The sequence below is a fragment of the Epinephelus moara genome, chromosome 2 (genome assembly GCF_006386435.1).
Source record: "Epinephelus moara isolate mb chromosome 2, YSFRI_EMoa_1.0, whole genome shotgun sequence".
In the NCBI taxonomy this organism is placed as follows: Eukaryota; Metazoa; Chordata; class Actinopteri; order Perciformes; family Serranidae; genus Epinephelus; species Epinephelus moara.
The window spans coordinates 31,455,677-31,475,782 of NC_065507.1; the positions used below are offsets into that span (position 1 = coordinate 31,455,677).

Sequence of the window (20,106 nt, forward strand, 5' to 3'; positions counted from 1 at the left end):
GTTGTATTGTTGCAGATGTTTATTATGTAACATGCTCTTGTACTGTATATAGGATGTGCTTTAATGTATGCACACACCCTCACTGAAAGGCTCTCTTTTTTTTTTTAAAGATTAGAGCATTGAACCCGGAGTTGTTCTCCTTTCTTGCATTTAACATCCCAAAAAGGTGTTTTGTTGTTTTTGTTTCTCTAAAGCAGTGCCAGGCATTTGCCTTTTTTATTCTATCTCAAAGTCATTTTAGTTGTTTGTATTGTTCCTCCCAGCTGGGGTGAGGTGGCGGAGACAAAGGCAGATGTGTCCCTGTTTGTTTTTGAAGTGTCAGAGTTGAGTCTTGCTTGCGTGTGTGTGAGTGTGTGTGTGTGTGTGTGTGGTGTGTGTGTGTGTGTGTGTGTGTGTGTGTTTTGCTCCTATGTGATGTTGCCTGTGTTTGGGTGTGTTTCATTTCCCCCCCATGTGTTGTCTCTGTTTGTGGTCCACAGGTCCTCCGCTGCATTGTTCATCCGCCTCCTCCTCCCCTGTTGAGCAGCTCCCATACCCTCCCCCTTCCATTGCAGCCAATGAGAGCCAGGGAGGGTTGCTAGGTAACTGTGCGGCTCAGCCAGCCCAGGACTCTGACTCTGAGGATGAGTTTGGCCCCAATTCATTCTTAGTTAAAACTGGCTCAGGGAACCTGTATGCTCCTGCCACTGCAACTGCTGATGGTGAGTTGGTTTTCAAACTACTGTTGCTTTCTGGAGGTTAGCCTTCCCCTGCTCCTGGACATGTTGTGTTATAGGTCATGCAGATGGCTACGGGCAAGAATATGTCCCATTTTTTTTTCCGAGCACCATGAGAGAGAGTTGAAACTTTGAGTCGATATGTAGCCTCAGGAAATGCACAGAACTCTCTGAAGCAAGGTCTGCAAAGTTCAGAGCCTGACTCAAAGAGATGGACGATTTTTGGTTCAGTAGGAGATATTTGTCACAGATATTTCTCTTCAGTTTCAATGCGTGCTGGTGGGAGTAACCATCTACAATCCCTCCATAGAATTTTCAGAAACAACAGCCTGCATGCATCCTCCGCACCCCAGATAGGAAGTAAGCGAGAAAGAAAGACAGTTTCTTGGTTGCAAGTCCCTGCTTTATCATTATATATCACCACAAGGACTGGCTCATTTAGTTATATTAAAAACAGTGTTAGCCCCATGAAAAGACCTAATTTTATATTTTGATAACAACTCAAACAGCCCTTCTTGACTTAGATTAGGTCTGAAAATCCCTTATGTGGTTTCTCATTAATAAATGTCACCTTCTTATTCCTCTTGAAACACTCGGTGTCTCCTGCTGTTGACTTAACACTCATTCAGACTGACAGAGTGACATTTGCGCTCAAACTGCAAACATGGTGTTGACAGCTAGAAAAAAACTGACTGTAAAACATGTACAGTGAAAGTGTTCAACACATTGTTTCAGCAGTTAACTTACACATTTAATTATTGTGAAGATTTTATCTGGCACTGTAACTGTGGGCACTGATGAAATGTGTGTGGCAGAGAGAGAATATATTTTGGCTGGTCTATGGGGTGAGATTGTTTTGCTGAGTTGCTGTAATATTATTTGTTTGTCACTGCATAACCGATTGCGACAGATTCATAGACATCTTGTGGATTCATTACTGGCTTCCAAGGCCTTGATGCTCAATACTTCATTGTACTTGGTTTATAACACCACTGGAAAAATGCGTGAACATACAGTAGGAACATTTCAAGTATTTCCTCAAGGTAACCTTTGGAAACCCGATTTATTATTGTGGTTACAGAATTTCACACTTGGAAGTGTAGCAGGTTATTTTCCATGTTTATGATCCATCTACATGAAAATATAAAATGTTGTCGTTCAAAGTCAGCAATTTATGCCGCATATCTTCCATAAGTCACCAATTTGCATGCTCAATAGGGGATTTTTTTATATCAGAATGCTGGTACTTTTCAACTACAACGTCTACTTGCTTCTCCCACTGGCATGGCAAACACAAAACAAAATAAAATGGTCTAAATAATTGATCAAGCTTCCAAGTTAACTACCCAAAGGGTTGAATTACATCAAACTCCAAAGTGCCCCAGCTGCCTCCTCAGAAAGCCTGGAGAATGAGTTATTAATCCTGTCGCAAATCTCCCGCCCTAATTCCACAGTAGCAACACGCTGGTCACCAGCAGTGACATGACTGCGCTTAAGGGGACACGGGTGTGGGGGGGGGGCATTGGCCTTTACCGCGGCAGATTTGTCTCATAACAATGACACTGATTTGCATAGGTACAGCATTTAGGTTGGCCTCGGGCTGTCAGAGAGGGGTAGGAGAGGACCGAGGAGGAATATTCTCAGCTCTAGTTCCTACCTTAGTCATCCACAGGCTTTGAAAGATTCCTTTTAAGTTGCAAAGTACAGCATGTTTCTGTGTGTCTCTTGCTTGTGGGTGCAAAGTCTTTTCCCTCTCTTATATCTCAGTAACATGAAACCAGTCCTTTTTATATTGATGTTCTTGTCCATTCTGAGGACCTTTCACCTTGCTGCAGTTATGCATAAATAAGCAGCAAATTGTGCAAAATAAGCTTTACTTCGAGATTCTTCCGTGACATTTTTCATTGTTTAATTACAGAAAATCTCTGACAGTAAGGAGCCAATTACAATCAGAAAGAGCCTCCACTGTTTGTTCACTTAAACCACCTAATGAGCCATGTAAGCTTGCTCCATGCCTTCTCACGCATTTTCCACATCACATCCGAATACTTTATAAGCTTTTGTTTATTCAAATCTGCTTATCTTGCATTTTTGGTTATATTTTTTTTTACTTTTCCACTCTAGGGAGCAACGCAGTGTACTCCCAATGACTGTTCTTGGAAAACTGCTGCTTGAATTTGATGAAAATGAATGTGTGATGCAGTTGACTCAGACAAAAATGACCATTTGCATGGCTAGTCCTGATTAAAATGATATATTACCTTGTATTTTTAGTATTTGCCTCACACAGTTTTGTGTATTGATGTTCACAAAGAGATGAGTGATATCTGATGGCTCTATGTGGAATATTTCCAGCCCCAAAGCTTTTCTGGCAAATAATATATATAACTTAATAACTCAACCTAGGCTGGTTTCATCGTTTCAGGGAATGAAATGACTTCATTAAAACTTGTTCAGTGTAAGGTGAGACTGTTCCCTTCAGCAACATAAACCTCATTTTCTCAAGGTGACAAAACGAGAGTGGGCCAGATAGGTTGTGGTTTAGATCTGGCATACAGAACAGGGTTATGGATCCACAAATGCATAGCCAACGTGATTAAATCGAAGATCACACATTTTCAGAATTGTCTAATCAAATTTATGGAAAAGGATTTCTAATCTGTTCTGTTTCATGCAGAGGTTGGGATTGGAAAAAAAAAAGACTCCATGTTGCCAAATGTAGTGTAATCTGGAATTAAGTATGCATCTCAGGTTTTCAGTGAGAATTACATGAGCAAAAATGTAATTTAAAAGCCACCATGGTAAAAATGGCTAGAATATCAAATCAGATCTCTTTGACATACAGGTCAGTTATTGAAGAAATATTCAAATCCAGAGTTGACACGGTGCAGGAAATGTTTGCTTTTTTACTGTCGGTAAACAACCACAGAAAACTATGTATGCCTAAAATAATTGTCTCACAGTGTATCTGTTGCACTGGAAAACAGGTGGCTTTTTATCACTTCAGATTACATTTGCTCAAGGTCATCTTTGAGCCCACATACAGGACTTAAAATGTTATGCTGGATTTCGAACAAGTAAATGCTCTCAGCAGCATATCGTTATTCACATTAGTAGCCTCCAAGGCTGCAGTGTTTATTTTTTTTTTTTTCTTTTTCGGGATCCTGTTTTCATTTGGAAGAACACTGAGCCAGGGTTTCTGTAAGGCTGACGAGGCTGCTCGCTGAAGCCTGCAGTCCTTTTGTGAAGCATGTGTTTCACTGTGGCCCTGGGCTTTCTCCGAGGGGCTTCTTCCTGGGGAGACTGCCAGTGGGAGCCCGCTGCCATGCTGAGCCACAAGATCTGAGACACTGCAACCTCCCAGTATTAGCATTTCTTAATGCAAAACAGCATGGGGTCGGCCAGTGTTGGCTTTCAGTGCAGCCGGGCTCCCTGGTGAAAGGGCCAGCACACCACCACCTCACAGCTGACCAAGCAGGAATGCTGAGCTGGGTAGAAGGCTTGGGGACGTGGTTGTGTGTGAATTCAAATAAGTCTTCATTTGAACTGCTTAATCATCCCCCTGTGTCTGCAAGAACGGGGGAAATGTGGTTAAAAGAGGTCAGTCCAGAAAGTAATTCATCCACAGGCACCATGAGGAATGAACTATCTGAGGCTGAATAATAATTTAATGAGTAGCACATGGCACTCGCATGCCATGCCCCTGTTTTTCTGAATCTGGGAGATTCCAGTTTTGAGTTGTCATATCAAAAGGAATCGCTTTCTCTTGATGTTGATGTTGAGTTATCAATGAACTGGAGCCAACAGACAATTTGTCCGGTCCCATTCAACTTGCTGTTCGTCAGTGCACACACACCATGGATAATGCATTTTGCATACCTACATATCGTCTTTTCATTGACATAAATTGAGATGCATTACTTTCATTCCATGATAATTGCAGACCATCTGTGCCCTCTAACAAAATCTTCAACCTCTTGATGGATATGCAGCAGAGTGACATAGAGAACAGAGCATACGTAACCGCTTGTCTTGTTCTTGCTAAGGCAGCTCAAAGAATGACAGAAAATCCATTTGATCTCAAAAAGGGAGAGGGGAGCATATGCCAGGGCTAGTCCTAATGGATTAGGTTGCAAACGGCGATGGACCACAGTTTGACTCTTTTCTTTTTTTTTAAATTGTTTTGCTTCATCTTTTTTTACATTGTTATTTTATGTTTATATGTTTGAGTTTACTTTAGCAAAGGCTTGTATTACCATTTACTCCACATGTGCATATAATACGTACTGCATGAAACTAGTTTCAAACCTCATTTGGTGTCCGCAGTGAAGGCTGTTGGCAGGTTGTTATGTACAATACCAGGATTTTTCTCCTCCAGGTAGTAATGAGGGCGAGCTTATATTCAGATTCCAGGAGGTCTTTTCCCCCTTATTCCCATCTAGAGAGCCAGTCAAGAGCTGTGTTATACCCACCACGTGTTGTTTGTGGTACCTGTTACCTCTCAAATGAGTCCAGGAAAGACAGCTAGTATTCCCGCGTGGCTCTTCCCTTCAGACTTTTCTAATGGTGTAGGAAACAGCAGGGCCAGCAGAGAGAACCAGCATCAGGGAGCCAGGGGAGAGTGCAGCTTCACTGCCTTCATGACAAATTCTATTTGTATTTTTATAGACAAATGCTACTCAACCGGAAATTTTGCTCCTATGATTAGCCATAGGGGCTGTAGCAGTAAGCAAGATTTAATGATTTATCTGGGTGCTGAATAGCTTTTGATTAATTCTGTATCGAATGGCTCACACCTCAGTGCGTTGATCGGGTGTCCATGGCGTGTCATATCTTTTTATTTCATCAGGTGTGACTGTCGGCGCTGTGGATTTTATCCACTGTCCTTGTTCAGAAATAGACCTTCTTCCTGGACACTGCAGAGTTGAAAATTAAGTTGGAACCTAGTGTTCCTCCATGAATGTGACAGAAATGGTGCCACTGTAATGTTTTTATCTGTAGATATCAACCAGTGGAGATATTTCAAAGATTTTGGATATAACTACATATCAAACTTAACATTTTTATGTTTTGTGAATGAGTCACAATTTTAATTTGACATCAATTGACATATCTTGCTTTGATTGCTCCCAACATCTTAAAGCTACAGCTGGTAACATTTTTAAAAACTTTTTTTTTTTTTTTGTTGCTGAAACTGTAACAATATTCTGAAAGAAGTACATGAGACTGATTTCTTTCTATCAAACCGTGGCACACTAATAACAAGAGAAATTTTGGGACCCGACAGCCATGTTTGAGACAGTCACCCAACGTCCCAAGCACTGCCCACCATCCGCACCATCTTTCTCATTTAACAGTCAAACGGTACACTAAAATATATTTCTGAAAACATTTCAGGTGAGAAACAGACAAAGCAGTAACAGAATCTTGATTCATATTTGATCAGCACTGCCTCGTTTGACCACAGTTAACCGAGCAGTGATTGCCATAATTGGCAGCTGCGCAAGAGTGTTTTTTCATACGCAGTAAGGCCATTAGAAGCCCTACACGGCAATAGAGAAGCCAGAGGAATATGATTTTTTTTCATTCACATTCTCATTTAGTGCTGTGTGCTGACAGTTTCAGCAAATATGATTTTCTTTGTTATAAAAGTTACCAACTATGGCTTTAAGCGTTGTATATCTACAAAAGCTACCGTCTGGTAGCTAAGAAACTAATGAAAAATGTATCCAGTTAAAAAAAGACTGGTTCTATACATATAGGTTTACTGCTCTAGTGCAGTTTATTAAACAGTTTCCATGACTACGTTGCTGATTTTAGTCAGGGACAGCAGCTGATGTGGAGGGTGACATTTGCAGGAGTACTTCTCAGTTGTAGAGTGGCATCATTACTGACAAGTCAACGTTAACGTGCTGCTTTGCAAAAATGTACTCCAAGAAACAGGATTTTCTTCTTTTCACTAACTCATGTAGGAGAGGTAGTTTTGTTGTTGTGTAACTGCGACAGTTGGCGTTCATTAAAATCACTGACACAAGAAAAGTTACTCTTTATAAAAGTTTTATCATTCTTAAACTTTCATGTCCATGCATTCGACATTTTAATTTAGATAACTATTGCAGTTTAAAAAACAGGATCTATTGGCGAAGTATAGCCTACTACTAGACAACTGTAACAAAACAGGGATGTATGGCAGTCCCTTGACAAATCAGATTTACAGTTTGAATTATTTATTTCCTGGGATTTGTTGATTTGTATCACCTTTGGATACTCAGTTCAGTCTCCAAAAAAATCCACACTGCAGTCTGCATACAATAAATGCATTTCATAAATTCTACATTAACTTTTCAGGAAGAGAAAGCACTCAGATAGCAAACACAGTATGTCTACAGAAGCTTTACAATCCTCTGAATTTGTTATTTAATAATGGAACATATTTGGAAACTTTTATTCTACATCTGGTTCAGGATCAGCATCAAAACATGCAGAGATTCACTGTCATGTGATAAGTGCCAGATTTATTTAAGTACGTTCAGTAGCTCAACAAATGTTAAAATCCCAAATTCCGAGTCCTCAAACGAAAAATAATAACTTGTTTCTAAATCCATTTCCTAGTTTTGCACCAACTTGAATACTTTAAGGTGTTTGAAACACCCATTTTCTTTCCCTGAAGGCTTTAATTTTATATTATAGCCATTTGATACCTCACAAGTTGGACAGTTGTCTCCCAGCAATTATAACATCTTACTATTAGAGAAGCACGTCTGTTATCTCTCATGGTGGGGGTTAGGGTCCCGGCTAATGAAGTGGATTTGCTTTAATTACTTGCCTAGAATAGCGTCAGGAGGCCTTAACCAGTGCATACATCTGTTAGGAAGAAAAATGAAAAACCCACATTCCCAGACTGAATGGGTATCTTTAGGCTTCTGTTTTGAATGCCATGTGAAAGTTAAGCTATTGTAGCAAAGTCCTCCTTCTCTGTCCCTCTGATAACAAATGAATCTCCCTTTCTTGCCAATTTCGTTGTGCAAAGCAGGTCAATAGAAAACCATTTATTTTTCCTGTCCTTTGGATAGTAGTGAATAATTGTTGCTGAATCACCACATCTGTGGGGGTCATGTTGCTCTGTGCTTTGTCTCATATACTCGCCTCTTTCGTCTTTCTGTTTATTTCCACATACTAAACAGTGACTATTTACCTGTGCTGATAAAGTGTTGTTGGTTTGACAGGGGAACACATGCATGCGGTCAAGTTGTGAATTTAAATCATGATGCAGTGCTTATGTGGTTCTTCTTCTTTGGAGCATGTTCTACAATGCATTCAAATGGTGATGGCTCAGATGCAAATCAGTAGGCAAGTTTACTGTGGCGAAACTTCTGTGTAGACTGCAAAACATTTGGGCACCACATGTACAGAACTCTCTTAAAGGTGCAGGCCGTACGATTTAGGGGGACTTAGTGGCATGTAGCAGTGAGGATTGCAGATTGCAACCAGCTAAAACTTCTCTCGGTTAGAATTCTTTCAGTGTTTGTTGTTTAGACGTCTTTTACCGGGAGCCGAATTATCCACAGAGGTCTCTTCCTCCACAGAACAATTGGCCTCAGTGATTTAAACCGGTAAAAAACACTGAATAAAGCAGTTTAAAGATGCTCCCATCACAGAGAGGCTGCTAACTACAGTGGTCGAATGGTCCTATCTAAAGCCAGTGTTTAGTTTGTCTTTTCTGGGCTACTGTAGAAACATGGCGGTGCAACATGGTGGACTCCGTGGGCAAGGACCTGCTCCCTATGTAGATATCAATGGCTTGTTCTGACGTAACAAAAACAATGATTCTTATTTTCAGGTGATTATACTCTAAAGAAAACATACTTATTATATGACATTCCATTTCTGCCAATATATCCCTCTAAATCCTACGACCTTTAAATACTTTATAATACTGTGTTGTTAATGACAGATTATAAATCATAGGTACTCTGGCTTTTATTCCAAATAATAATATAGCTCATAAAAGTAAACATAAGAACTTCAATTTGCCCATAGTATTAAAATTTGACTTAATCGAGACACAACCGGAAACTTCATTTAAATTTGGATTTGACTGTAATCATATAGTTATGGCTATTATGTTACAACTGAGTAAACCTGAATAGAACTCCACTTATACAGTATGTTAAAATAACCAAAAACAACGTTTATATCAATTTGCAAAAGCAATTTGGTCTTTTAATAACCAGTTCTGCTTACAGTGCTTTTCAAAGCAGGGTATGGGCGAAGTAACAGAAAACATGAATCTTAAAATATATTGCAAGTATGGTCCTCAGAGGAAACAGTGTTACCAGGTGTTAGAAAAATTAATCATTTGTTGCCCCACATTTGCTTGATCGTCATAGGAAGTCAAGGATTTGTTTACCCTAGTGGTAAATGCATTGCAGAGCAGTGATGCATTTGTCCTTGTGATGTATTTCTCAGCGTATGTCTGTGCCGTCCGTGTATCGAATTAGCATAACCTTATTAATGGCTTTAGAGATCAGGTACATTACTGAGCAGGAGGGAGGTCATCAACAACTGTGTGGTTTTACCTCACACCAGTCCATTGTTCATCAGGACCGTGGTGTGCAGCGCGCTCACAGTAGCTGAGCTAATTACGAGGGCAGCATTGTGCAAAAGTGTGCTCAGTATGGAACCATCTATCAGTGCGACAGATGCATGATATAGTGCTCGATTTCTTCCACTGGCTCATCCTATAAAACGTGGACTACGTGGCAGTGAGCCAGGTTGAAAATAGAGTCCGAAGGTTAAAATTAGTGTTCTCTCCTTTTATGTTGATGACTAAGGAAACATACAGAACATTAATAGAAATGAGCAGAAACACTCTAAGTGTGAGTATGTGCAGAATTGCCAGGCTTCCTGTAAAGCACGTGTGTGAAAACCTTGGAGAAACAGACACAGGGATGTGCTTTTGGATTAAATGCAGCACACTACATTGTTGTCTTGTTTTTCCCTGCTGAGCCATTCGTTAGCACATTATATGAGAACACAATGGCTCTCTTTCCACTTTCTGAAAATGCCTCAAGCACTTAAGCCTCGTGCTACTTTGTTCTGAGTAGAGCCAGTTTTGCACCTCAACAGTTTGTTTATCAGTCTGCCATGATTGAAACATGTTGAAATAGCATGTTCATGTTCCTGACCTCAGAGGGAAAAAAAAGAAAAAGAAAAAAAAATCTAAAATGACACTAAGCTTCTTGACTGGCATCACTTGGTATTGCTTTAATAAAGGAGCTGATTATACAAAATAAGCCTTCTTTGTGTCTATATTCCACTGTCTCTGCTGTAAATTGGCAATTTAGTGTTGTGGATATCTGTGAAATAAAGGAGGCTTGCTGCTATAAAGGAGAGCCACTCTTTCACTCTGTGTAAAGCCAGGGGTTTATTGATTGATGAATGGCTTAACAGATGTGGAAATAAATGGATACAGAGCGCACAAGGACATTGGTCTTGTATCTTGTGAAGTACAGAGTGGATCAAACAGTGCGTATAGAACCTTTGGGTACAACCTGTTCCTATAGACTTCATATATAGTCGTTGCAAAACCTCCAATGTAGTGTGACAGTAGAGCTGGTACAAGACCTGGACAAAAAAAATAACACAAAAAGCCTAAGTTTTGTCTGCTAAGAGCTCTGTTTTTGTGATTGTCCTTTTTTGTGATGGTTATTGTATTTTTAGGCACAACATATACAATTGACAAACACAATGAACAAATCACAAAGGAAAAAATGGTGGGCGGTTGCATGCTGAGGTTAGAGTCTTTAGATTATCAAAAGCTATCCATCCCCTTATTGTCTAAGTACACGCTCTGTTCATCTTAGCTGTTGCTATATTATTAAAGACCAGAATCCAGTATGACCGCAAAGACAAACTCCAGAAGTGCACCACTTTTTTTTTTTTTTTTTTTTTTTTCAGCCTGCAAATAGCAGCCCACATTCATTAAGATTAAAATATGAGTTGTCATTTAGAGGACAGAGAGTTGGATGGAATCAATTCTTCAAAGGTGAACCACTGCAAATCTGAAAATGACATGCATCTGATAATGGCGGATTGTTACCAAAGCAAATGGCTATCATTGACTGCAATTAGTACGTTTTTTGCATTTATACCAAAAAGACTACTAAACAGTTTACATGGCTAATGAAAGTGAATATTCCACTAATATTCCTGTTTGCATGCAGCCTTGCATACTGTGGTTAACGTGCCCTAACATGTCGTTTATCATGTCAAAATAAGGAAAAGGGGAACAGGTTGAGCAGCTTGTTCCATTTAGCTTCTTTGCAACAAAATAGGATGTAGAATAAGTTTTGTACGGCTGACGATCTTGTTTGACTGTGAGAACACAGCCTCCCTCTTTCATTCCTTCAGCCTCCTTTTTAAAGGTTGGCATTGTGAGACTTGCACATATCCAAAAACGTGTTAATATCCAAGTCTTTCATAATGTTTCAAAGTAGGTGTGTTTCTTTTATGATCGGAAATGTGGGATTTGTTTTGGGCAGCTGCTGTTAAAACCCCAATTGAGACACATATTCCAAATGTGCTGTCTAAAGAGTGCCATTAAAACCTGATTAATACTGGCATATCACAGATGTCTATCAGAAAACGCTACACTTGGAAAAAAAAAAAGACCTTATTTGGAATATCCAAACAGAATAAACTGTTTACATGACTTGTATCAAATGCAGAGTGTGGAATAATAGTGGAAAATAGGTGTGCATGAAAAACAGTTCCATTGTTACTTGTTGGCTTCTGCTTCAAATGTTCAGTTTGCTTTAGCTGTGACAAAACATTTTGTACAAGACAAAATGAAACAGGCTATTTTTATTAAAAGACTATGCATGCTCAAACATCCCTCCCTGGCTAAATAAATGTCTAAAGAATTGGTCAGTTTCAAGAAGAGGCCAACTCGTCTGTTTACACAGGAGCCAGTGTCTGGCCTGAGTAAACTGTCACAGGTCTCTGTGGGAGGCAGAAAGCTCTCTGATAGAGACCAGTTTGGAGAAATAATGAGCAGAAGAGGGACTTTTTTTTATTTTTTAGAGTGGTTCATGTGAGGATTTTGCAGCTCGTCAGTGAAATTAGTCGTGAGCTTAGGTGTTAATTTATGTACTGCTGGTGAAACTATGGCTAATCATTCATCGGTCTGAATGTTGCAGCTCAGGGAGTAAAGATAACACCATAAGGCTCTTCTTACCCTGTTAGCACACACACACGCACAAGCACACACTTTCACAAACTTGTTGGAATACGCATCCTCAATGGACTTGCAGTAGTTTTGAAGCTCTTCTCTTTTAACATTTCTCTAACGTGTTCCTTTCCTCTTTTCCTTTCAGACGGAGCCTTTCAAAACCATTCTCGGCTGCGGACACCTCCTCTACCGCTCTCCCACTCCCACTCGCCCAATCATCAGCACCATGCGGCCTCCATTAACTCCTTGAACAGGGGCAACTACACGCCGCGGAGTAACCCAAGTCCCGCACCCACAGACAGCTCTGTTCCTCCTGAGGGTCCGGCCAGTGGTCAGGACTCCGGCAGCACGCAGGACAACTGGCTACTCAACAGCAACATCCCCCTGGAAACAAGGTACTGTGTAACTTGTCTCCCTGACAATGTATAGAGATGTTGGCAAGACTGAGCTTGAGCCGGTGCCATTGAACAAAGGTTTTCATGCTGTCAGCTCCATATTAAATTACCACAGTGCTAACAAGGAGCAAAGCAATAAAATGGAAAATATCCTGCTCGGGGCAAAGGCCTACATTTGTGATGAACATGATTTTGTGGCAAACAAGAGAAAAGTGCTGATTTTGGTTAGCAATCCTAACAGTGGAGGCTATTGAGTCTAAACAGCAGAGTGATTATGGTCACGTTGGATATGAAACAGTTCTTGCAAAATTAAATTCAGGCTCCCGTGAGCAGGCTTCATAGCTCCTCCACTTCAGCCCCAAGTTTTATTTATTTCATATTAATCAGCACTCAGTTCTCTAGCACATTTCTCGATAGGTGGCCCTTGTGTGAAGTAGATCTGTCAAGTGTTATTGTAACAAAGGGAATATCTGTTGGTATTTCTTTGGCTGGTCTTATTGCATGGTGTTCTGAAATCAGGAATAGCAAGGCAAATTATCTCAACCCTCATCATGATCATATCTCACTGCTAACAGTAGAAAACACCCGAACAAAACAAAGCTCCTCTGTGCAACCAGGTCACCTACTGAGCTAATAAAAAAATCGATTGTGTATCCTTGACTTTAAGAAAGTTATTGAAGATAAGAAATGATCTTTTCCTTATTAAGATTATTTATTTATCACATATTTATTTTTATCACATCTTATGCTCATTTTCAGGTTCATACTTGTATTTTGGGTTTCTACTAGAACATGTTTACATGCTTTAATGTTCAAAAAACATATTATTTTTCTAGTACTGTCAGCCTGAATATACATGTACCTGTATTCACCCCCTGTCTGAAATGCCCCATTTTAGCGCTTGTCTCTTAGGGGTGGGGGGTGGGGGAATCAATACAGCATAGTATCGCGATATTTTTTGTTGCCATATCGTATCGTCACACAGTGCCAAGAATCGATTTTTTAATTTTTTAGTCTATATAAAATTTTAAATAATTAATAATAATTAATAATTTGAAAAAAATTAAACGTTAGGTAGCCTCCTTGAATAATACAATATATTTCAGTCCATTACAAACATTTTGCTGCTGCAAAACAAGGCTGAATAGACTGAGAACTTTATCTCAATAGATAAAACCAATGTTGACGAAGTTTTCCTTTGGGGACATAATGTCCTGTTGAAAAATGGTAATAAATGTATTTTATTGCAACATGCTTAAAATCACAATAATATTTTATCGTGATAATATGGTATTATGGATCCTGTGGTAAGTCCCACCCCTACTGTCTCTACAAGCCCCCTTTTGGAAAAGCCCAGTCTGCTCTGATTGGTCAGTGTCTCTGGCTCTTCCACATCTGTGCTCATGGTGTCTCAGCACCATCATTGCGGCCGGGGAATGACTTTAACGGCGCTGTTGCGGCACTTTCTATCTTTACAGACCAATTCGCTGGAATTGCTTGGCAACAGCTTGGGTCCATGTTTACTTCCTGTCTGATGTCATTCACATACACTGCACAACATTTCAGTAGGAAATATAAAGGAACCAATTTCAAGAGTTTATGTTTTAAGTTTGAAACTGTCTATATAGTGCAATTGTGACATCACAACTTCATGAGAGTCCTGACAGCTTGTTTAAAGGCACTGTTTCTGAATACAGACTGTGTGCATTTCTCTTTGAATTATGCATAGTGATACTTTCACAGTATTTATATACCATCCATACCTGCCTTATAATAAAAAATACACAAAAATCTGACTTTTTCAATATGGGACCTTTAAATGTTTGGATCTATTCAAAGCAATCCTTTGAAAAACTTAGAACACACTGTAGTCTATAGCCTATATAGTAAACACGCTGCCATAAATGAGAGCGTTGTTGACAGGAGAATAGCTAATAGCTAATTTGGCATGGCTAAACACCAGCCATGAATAGAATTACTGTCTCTTCCTTCAGTTTTTTTGTGAGACGGTTCAGTCAACAGGAAAATGAGCATCAATTTTAGCTGGTAGAAAGGACAGTTAGTGGTATAATGAATGATTACATGTCATCCAGCTCCAACGTTAATCCTGCACAGGTATTCCCTGTGGAGCAGAAAACAGATGGTGAGGAGAGTGAATCTGCAACAGGCAAGAGTGCTGCTCAAACCACATTTCTAGTCTTTCTGACCTATTGCCTTGAAAAAAAAAAAAAGATCAACTATTAAAGTTCCACTAATGTAATGGAAACCATTAGTAATATCCACACGGACACAGAAATATTTAACGTCGCCTTTACTTAGTTAATAGTGTTACAATGGCCCTCTCTTGTCACTTTTGTGAAATTTAATGGCCCAGCTAAATTCTGCACTGGTAGGTCTTATCCTGCTCACTGGAGAGATGCCAGCAGTTGGTTGGCTCTATCCAGCCTCACCATTGTCTTTAGAGTTTCTGCCAAGCATCTCTCTCTCTTCATTAAAAGTTGCATTCTTCCCCACAACACAAGCTTGAGAGACCATGAACAGACTTCACTACCGGCCTCGAAGGGGCAGGGATCAAAAACGAGGCATTTTCTCTTGTACCACTGAACGTGTTCAGCCTGCCCATTGCATGTGGCCAGTTCATTTCTCCATTGCATTGCTGCAGTATATCCTTATGGAACTGAGCACTTGTGGGGGTGGGGGGTGCATTACGGGAGAAATCAGACACGCGCCTCTAGACACTTATATAACTGAAAATGTGTTGTTATTTTTTAGAGTGTTGCAACCATTAAATGAGTAACAACTGTACTAAAGGATACCATCCAATGTGGAATCTATAAAACCTTAATGACACCTTTGTAATTAAAGCTTTAATTAAGATAAAGTGTTTTGTCTGAAATAAGTGTTAGAAACCTTAAGGTTCTCATGTGTAAGTGATGCATTGTTTTCTTCCAATCACAACCATAAAGGAGCCAGAATACTCTAATGTTTATCAGAGAAGAGCAGGACGCTTGCAGAGAAGGGCAGGGCTCGTACAAAACAAGGTATGGCAGTGCCCAACGGAGGGGAAAAAGAGAGCTAGATGTTATTTGTCTCACACCTTTGTAGAAGTAGTTCCATAAGGGCCTTGGTTTCTTTGTCCCACGCTGTTTGTCCTGATCTCCATTTGTCAGTTGTTGTTGATGTTGCTTGGTGATCACATACTGTATTGGCATTTCTGTGTTTCTTGCACGTACATCTCACACTAGCTTCATATCCATCTTTCCACCTGTATGTAGAAACATAGCAAAGCAGACATTCCTAGAGACTTTACAGGACAACCTCATTGAGATGGACATTCTGGCATCAGCACGCCAAGATGCCTCGTACAACGACGGGTATGTTGCTTGTTTGCTATCTGGCTCACACTACTGTCAGAATCTGCTTTGCCATGAAAACAATAGTGATGCCTGCGCTGTTTTTCCATCAAACATCCTCTGTTTTGAAATGCTGTCAATCATCAGTGTATGTCTCCTGCAGTGCTAGAATCTTTGCTGTGTTTGTCCCTTCCCTGTTTAATACAACTAACAATTTGCATTAAGGGAATACTTCAAAAATGCTGATTTGTATATCAGTTACTCACCCTGTGTTATATTGAATTCATAAAGATAACTGTTTTCTCGCATGGCTCTGCATGTTGGATTGTTGATGAATTGGATTAAAAGGGGAGCGCGATAAACAACAGCAAAACTGTATCAAAACATCCGCTGACAAACTCTCAGACAACTCATGCTGTATAGTCAAAGTCTGATTTATCCAGTGCTATGCTCATGCATTTAAGCAAAATCTGCATACACAGTTTTAAAAAAATTAAATTAAAACATGATATAACCTTAACCCTAAAGCCACACTAAGAGGAAGATCTTGGTCAGTCAGAAGCCTGAAAAAAGCTACTACCAGAAGGCTACATGGAGCAGTGACCTCCGTAGCACATTCTGACGCCTGAGATATATAGCGAAAAAGTAACTGCACATTTATGAGTAAAAATACTGAAAAAAAGTCCAGTTAGCAAAGTTAAAACCAGCACTGTTTTGGTCACATTCACCATTGTACGAAAAGTTGCCTCATTTATAATGCCTCACAAAGGAGATAATGGTGCACAGTCTGACATTATATGCCAAAAACTCCCTGTCTATTCCCTGTCTACACTGAACACAAAGTTTCTGAACATCTTCACCTTGGACTGAGTTTTACTGAAGGTCCTTTTTCAGTGCCTTAAACACAGTTTTGTGTGTGGATGAAAGCCCAAAAAGTATACCTGTGTATGTGTGCACTAGGCCTAAAACCTTACTATTTACCGCACCTGCACATAAACAGTCTCATGCACGAATGAGTATTGCACCTGGGCAAGCGTGTGTGTTTGAACTCTGCTCAGTGGAATGCATGAGCAGAGTTTGAAACCATGCACTTGCCCAGGCATGATACTCAAATATGAAGTGATTAAAATAGTAAAGTTTTAGCAAAAATGCACGTGTTTGGAAAGTACTGAGCAAACCACTGGATAAACTAGGCTTGGATTATACTGCATGAGATGGGTGAGAGATTTATTTATTTATGTATTTACTTTCAACGTAACACGGGGTGAGTAACTGATACTCAGATGATCATTTTGTAGATAAAATATTCCTTTAAGTCACACTGTCGGGTTGTATTGCTTTTGATTAATGTTAAGCATGACCGCTTTATGAAACACAGTCCCCCATGTTATCTCCTATCACTGGAATAGGACGTGTCAAAGATTTGTCCTGATATTTATAAATACAATATGGTCTCAGTGACTTTCCACATCATACATTGTAATGTGACATTCAATCACGTTCATGTCACTGTCGCTCAGGAGCTTCTTGTAAGCTTGTCAGTAAAACGGCCTTGACAACAGTGCCGCTTCCACTGACTCTGTGATGGGCTGATCATACGGCTCTTGGACATGCAGCTCTACACATGTTTTCTGAGATAGTCAGGCATGTTCTTCAAGGGCGAGTAAATCTGCTCGACTCCATGGTGAGGCCCCGTACACAGTATCTCTTCTGTGGACAGCCTTGACACATAGTTACTGGGAATTACTCTTCACGATGCTGGCATGAATTCGTAAACAAGAGCCAGCTGCGGTCACTAGTCCTGTAAATTAGATTTAATATTGATTTGCAATTTCGACTGAGCAAAAGCCAGTATGCTTTAGTATTCTCACTAATCTAGCAGAAGCGTGACTATGGTAACAGTATTGAATGTGCTTAGAAACAGAATGGAAGGGACTGCACTTAGATAGACAGTAACCTACAGTATTATGATGAGAGACATCCCTGAGAAATGATTCTTTCTGATAAGACTAACACAAAACATGTGGGTTTTTTTCCAGGCACTTCCTGTTCAAACCAGGTGGAACGTCACCAATGTATTGCACAACATCACCAGGATACCCTTTGACCTCCAGCACGGTGTACTCGCCTCCCCCACGCCCTCTGCCTCGAAACACCTTCTCTAGACCTGCCTTCAGCCTGAAGAAACCCTATAAGCACTGCAACTGGAAATGTGCTGCTCTCAGTGCCATCCTCATCTCAGTAACACTGCTGTTCCTGTTGGCCTACTTTATTGGTGAGTCACCTCTGATGCTTCTACACACCAGGGTGAGCGCCTCTACCTATCCACCCCCAGCCCCACCCCTCGCTTAACTGCAGACAGAGGATGAGTCCATGCTCTATTGTGTTCCCTCTATCATCCGTTTTAATAGTGTTGAATCTGCACTCTGCGCCTTATATGAGCATAGTTATATAGGGACTCATAGATTGACTCCTCGCCCACACACCTCGTCCGAAATAACATTATCATTCATAGATTGGGTTGACTGAATCTGCAGAGATGGGCAATCCAGTGTCTTGCTCTTGTGAATAGGTCAGATAGGGAATGAATTAAAAAGACATCAGCTATCACACAAGAGAGGACTTTCACATTTAGAATATTCATCGTATTTGATTTAAAATTCCCTGACCAGCATAACCAGCCCCAGCCGGGTAAGAACAATCAGTTATGATAACTGAGTTATGCTATTAAATCGGTTCTGCTGTTTTTGACTGCTGTCATTCCCTGAGGGAATAATATTGTTATCTGATGATACAGTCTCTAAGTTATCTTTGCGATCTACATACAAGACTATTAACAAAACATTCACTTGTAAATGGTTAGAAAAAGAATTTGATAAAGACACATAATTCTGCAAGTAATTTCTGTGATGAAGTTTCTCTACATTTCTTAGAGATCACCTCTTTAACTGTGTTCTGAACTCTGTGTTCAGACTTGGATTTCATGTTGATTTTCTTTCCGGTCTGTTGCACCATGCTGGCTGTCACTGACCATGCTAGCTACTCAGTTCATCTTCTGTTTACTCCAAGCAAGCTGTTGCTCTGCCAGTAATCCTTGTAACACTTGGCAGAATTTTTTCTCTCACGAAAGTTGAATTATGATAATCAAAGGGGCACCATGCAAAATTCAGAGTGTCTGAGTTTTCTGCACACGGTTCTCAACATGGAGGTGGCTGAGCAGGCGGCTAGCAGCTAACAGTGCTAACTCTGTACAAAGTGCTAGATGACGGCAACAGTGCTGACAAAGCTAACAGTGTTAATGAGGGGGGAACTAGAGGGTGGACACTATGCTTTTGCGACGATACCATCCTGATAACAGAGGTAACTGCCGTATTAGCGCTCTGCAGTGGTGACAATGAGCTAGTTAGAAGATACACTTTTCACAACACACCAAAGAGAATCTTGGATTACAACACACACAGGTAGTGTGACCTCATATTCTCTCTCATACTCTCTTTGCTTTACATAGCAAATAACGGTTTGCTGCTATATTAATGCTCTGAATGTGGCATACAGAACCTTTAAATCAATCATTGAAAGCACAGAAAAATACAAATTTGCTTCAGAGAAAATGTTTGTTGTTATTACTTGAAAACATAAAGGGATACAAGGGCTTTTACCGGTTTGCAACAATAACAGCAGCATCTGCAGTAACAGTGCTGAAGGAATGGGAAACAGAAAGGCTTGTGGGAAGGTCAAAGGAGTTTTGGGGCATTTTAGCAGCAGCTGTTAGAGTATGGGTGAAGTAGGTAAACTACATGTTGACTGAATTAGTGCTATGATCTTGGCTAAGATTGGAGATGACGACATGATGAACAAGCGTAGGCAGGAGGGATAACACAAAGAATATATATAGAGGGAATGAGTGACAGAGTTCAGGACAAAGGGTTTCCTGTAGTGCAGTGAGGGGAGAGAAGACAGGTAAAGATTCTCGAAATGTAATGTCAAACAGGTATGTTTGAGGTCTGGATTTGAATAGTATTGAATATCTTTGTTGCCTCAATTGGCAGACATTTCTAAGGATTGGGTGATATACATAAAAAAAAACTAGCAGCACTTTTTTTATTCAAGTAATTACAGTTCTGTCTGATTCGTTAATACAAATTTAAATAATGAGTTGATACACACTTCTGTTTAATATATTTCTTCCCCATGTAATATACATATGATTGGCTGTGAATACCTGTTTAACATATAAATGGTTACACTGTTGAATCTGTTCTCGCTCTGAAGGATGGCGAGAACATTGTAGTTCATATCCATGCAGTCAATAAAAGAACAGCCAGATCCTTTCGCATGGCCTTCATCAGCGAGATAAATGAATTCTTCATTGAGGACATTTGTTATAGATATGCATTATGCCGTAACAA

At 40.0% G+C, this 20,106-nt stretch overlaps 1 protein-coding gene across 9 annotated transcripts in view; it reads left to right on the top strand.

Moving 5' to 3' along the window:
- tenm4 (teneurin transmembrane protein 4) overlaps positions 1-20,106 on the top strand; it is a 178,494-nt gene that overhangs the window by 67,457 nt on the left and 90,931 nt on the right. For 2 of the 9 annotated variants that reach the window (XM_050072306.1, XM_050072313.1), the window contains exons 4-8: positions 480-701; positions 12,095-12,344; positions 15,311-15,385; positions 15,620-15,718; positions 17,737-17,972. In XM_050072306.1, the coding sequence (XP_049928263.1) occupies positions 480-701; positions 12,095-12,344; positions 15,311-15,385; positions 15,620-15,718; positions 17,737-17,972 (882 nt within the window). The remainder of the gene's footprint in view (positions 1-479; positions 702-12,094; positions 12,345-15,310; positions 15,386-15,619; positions 15,719-17,736; positions 17,973-20,106) is intronic. The other 7 variants (XM_050072318.1, XM_050072322.1, XM_050072333.1 and 4 more) reach the window with 5 other exon arrangements.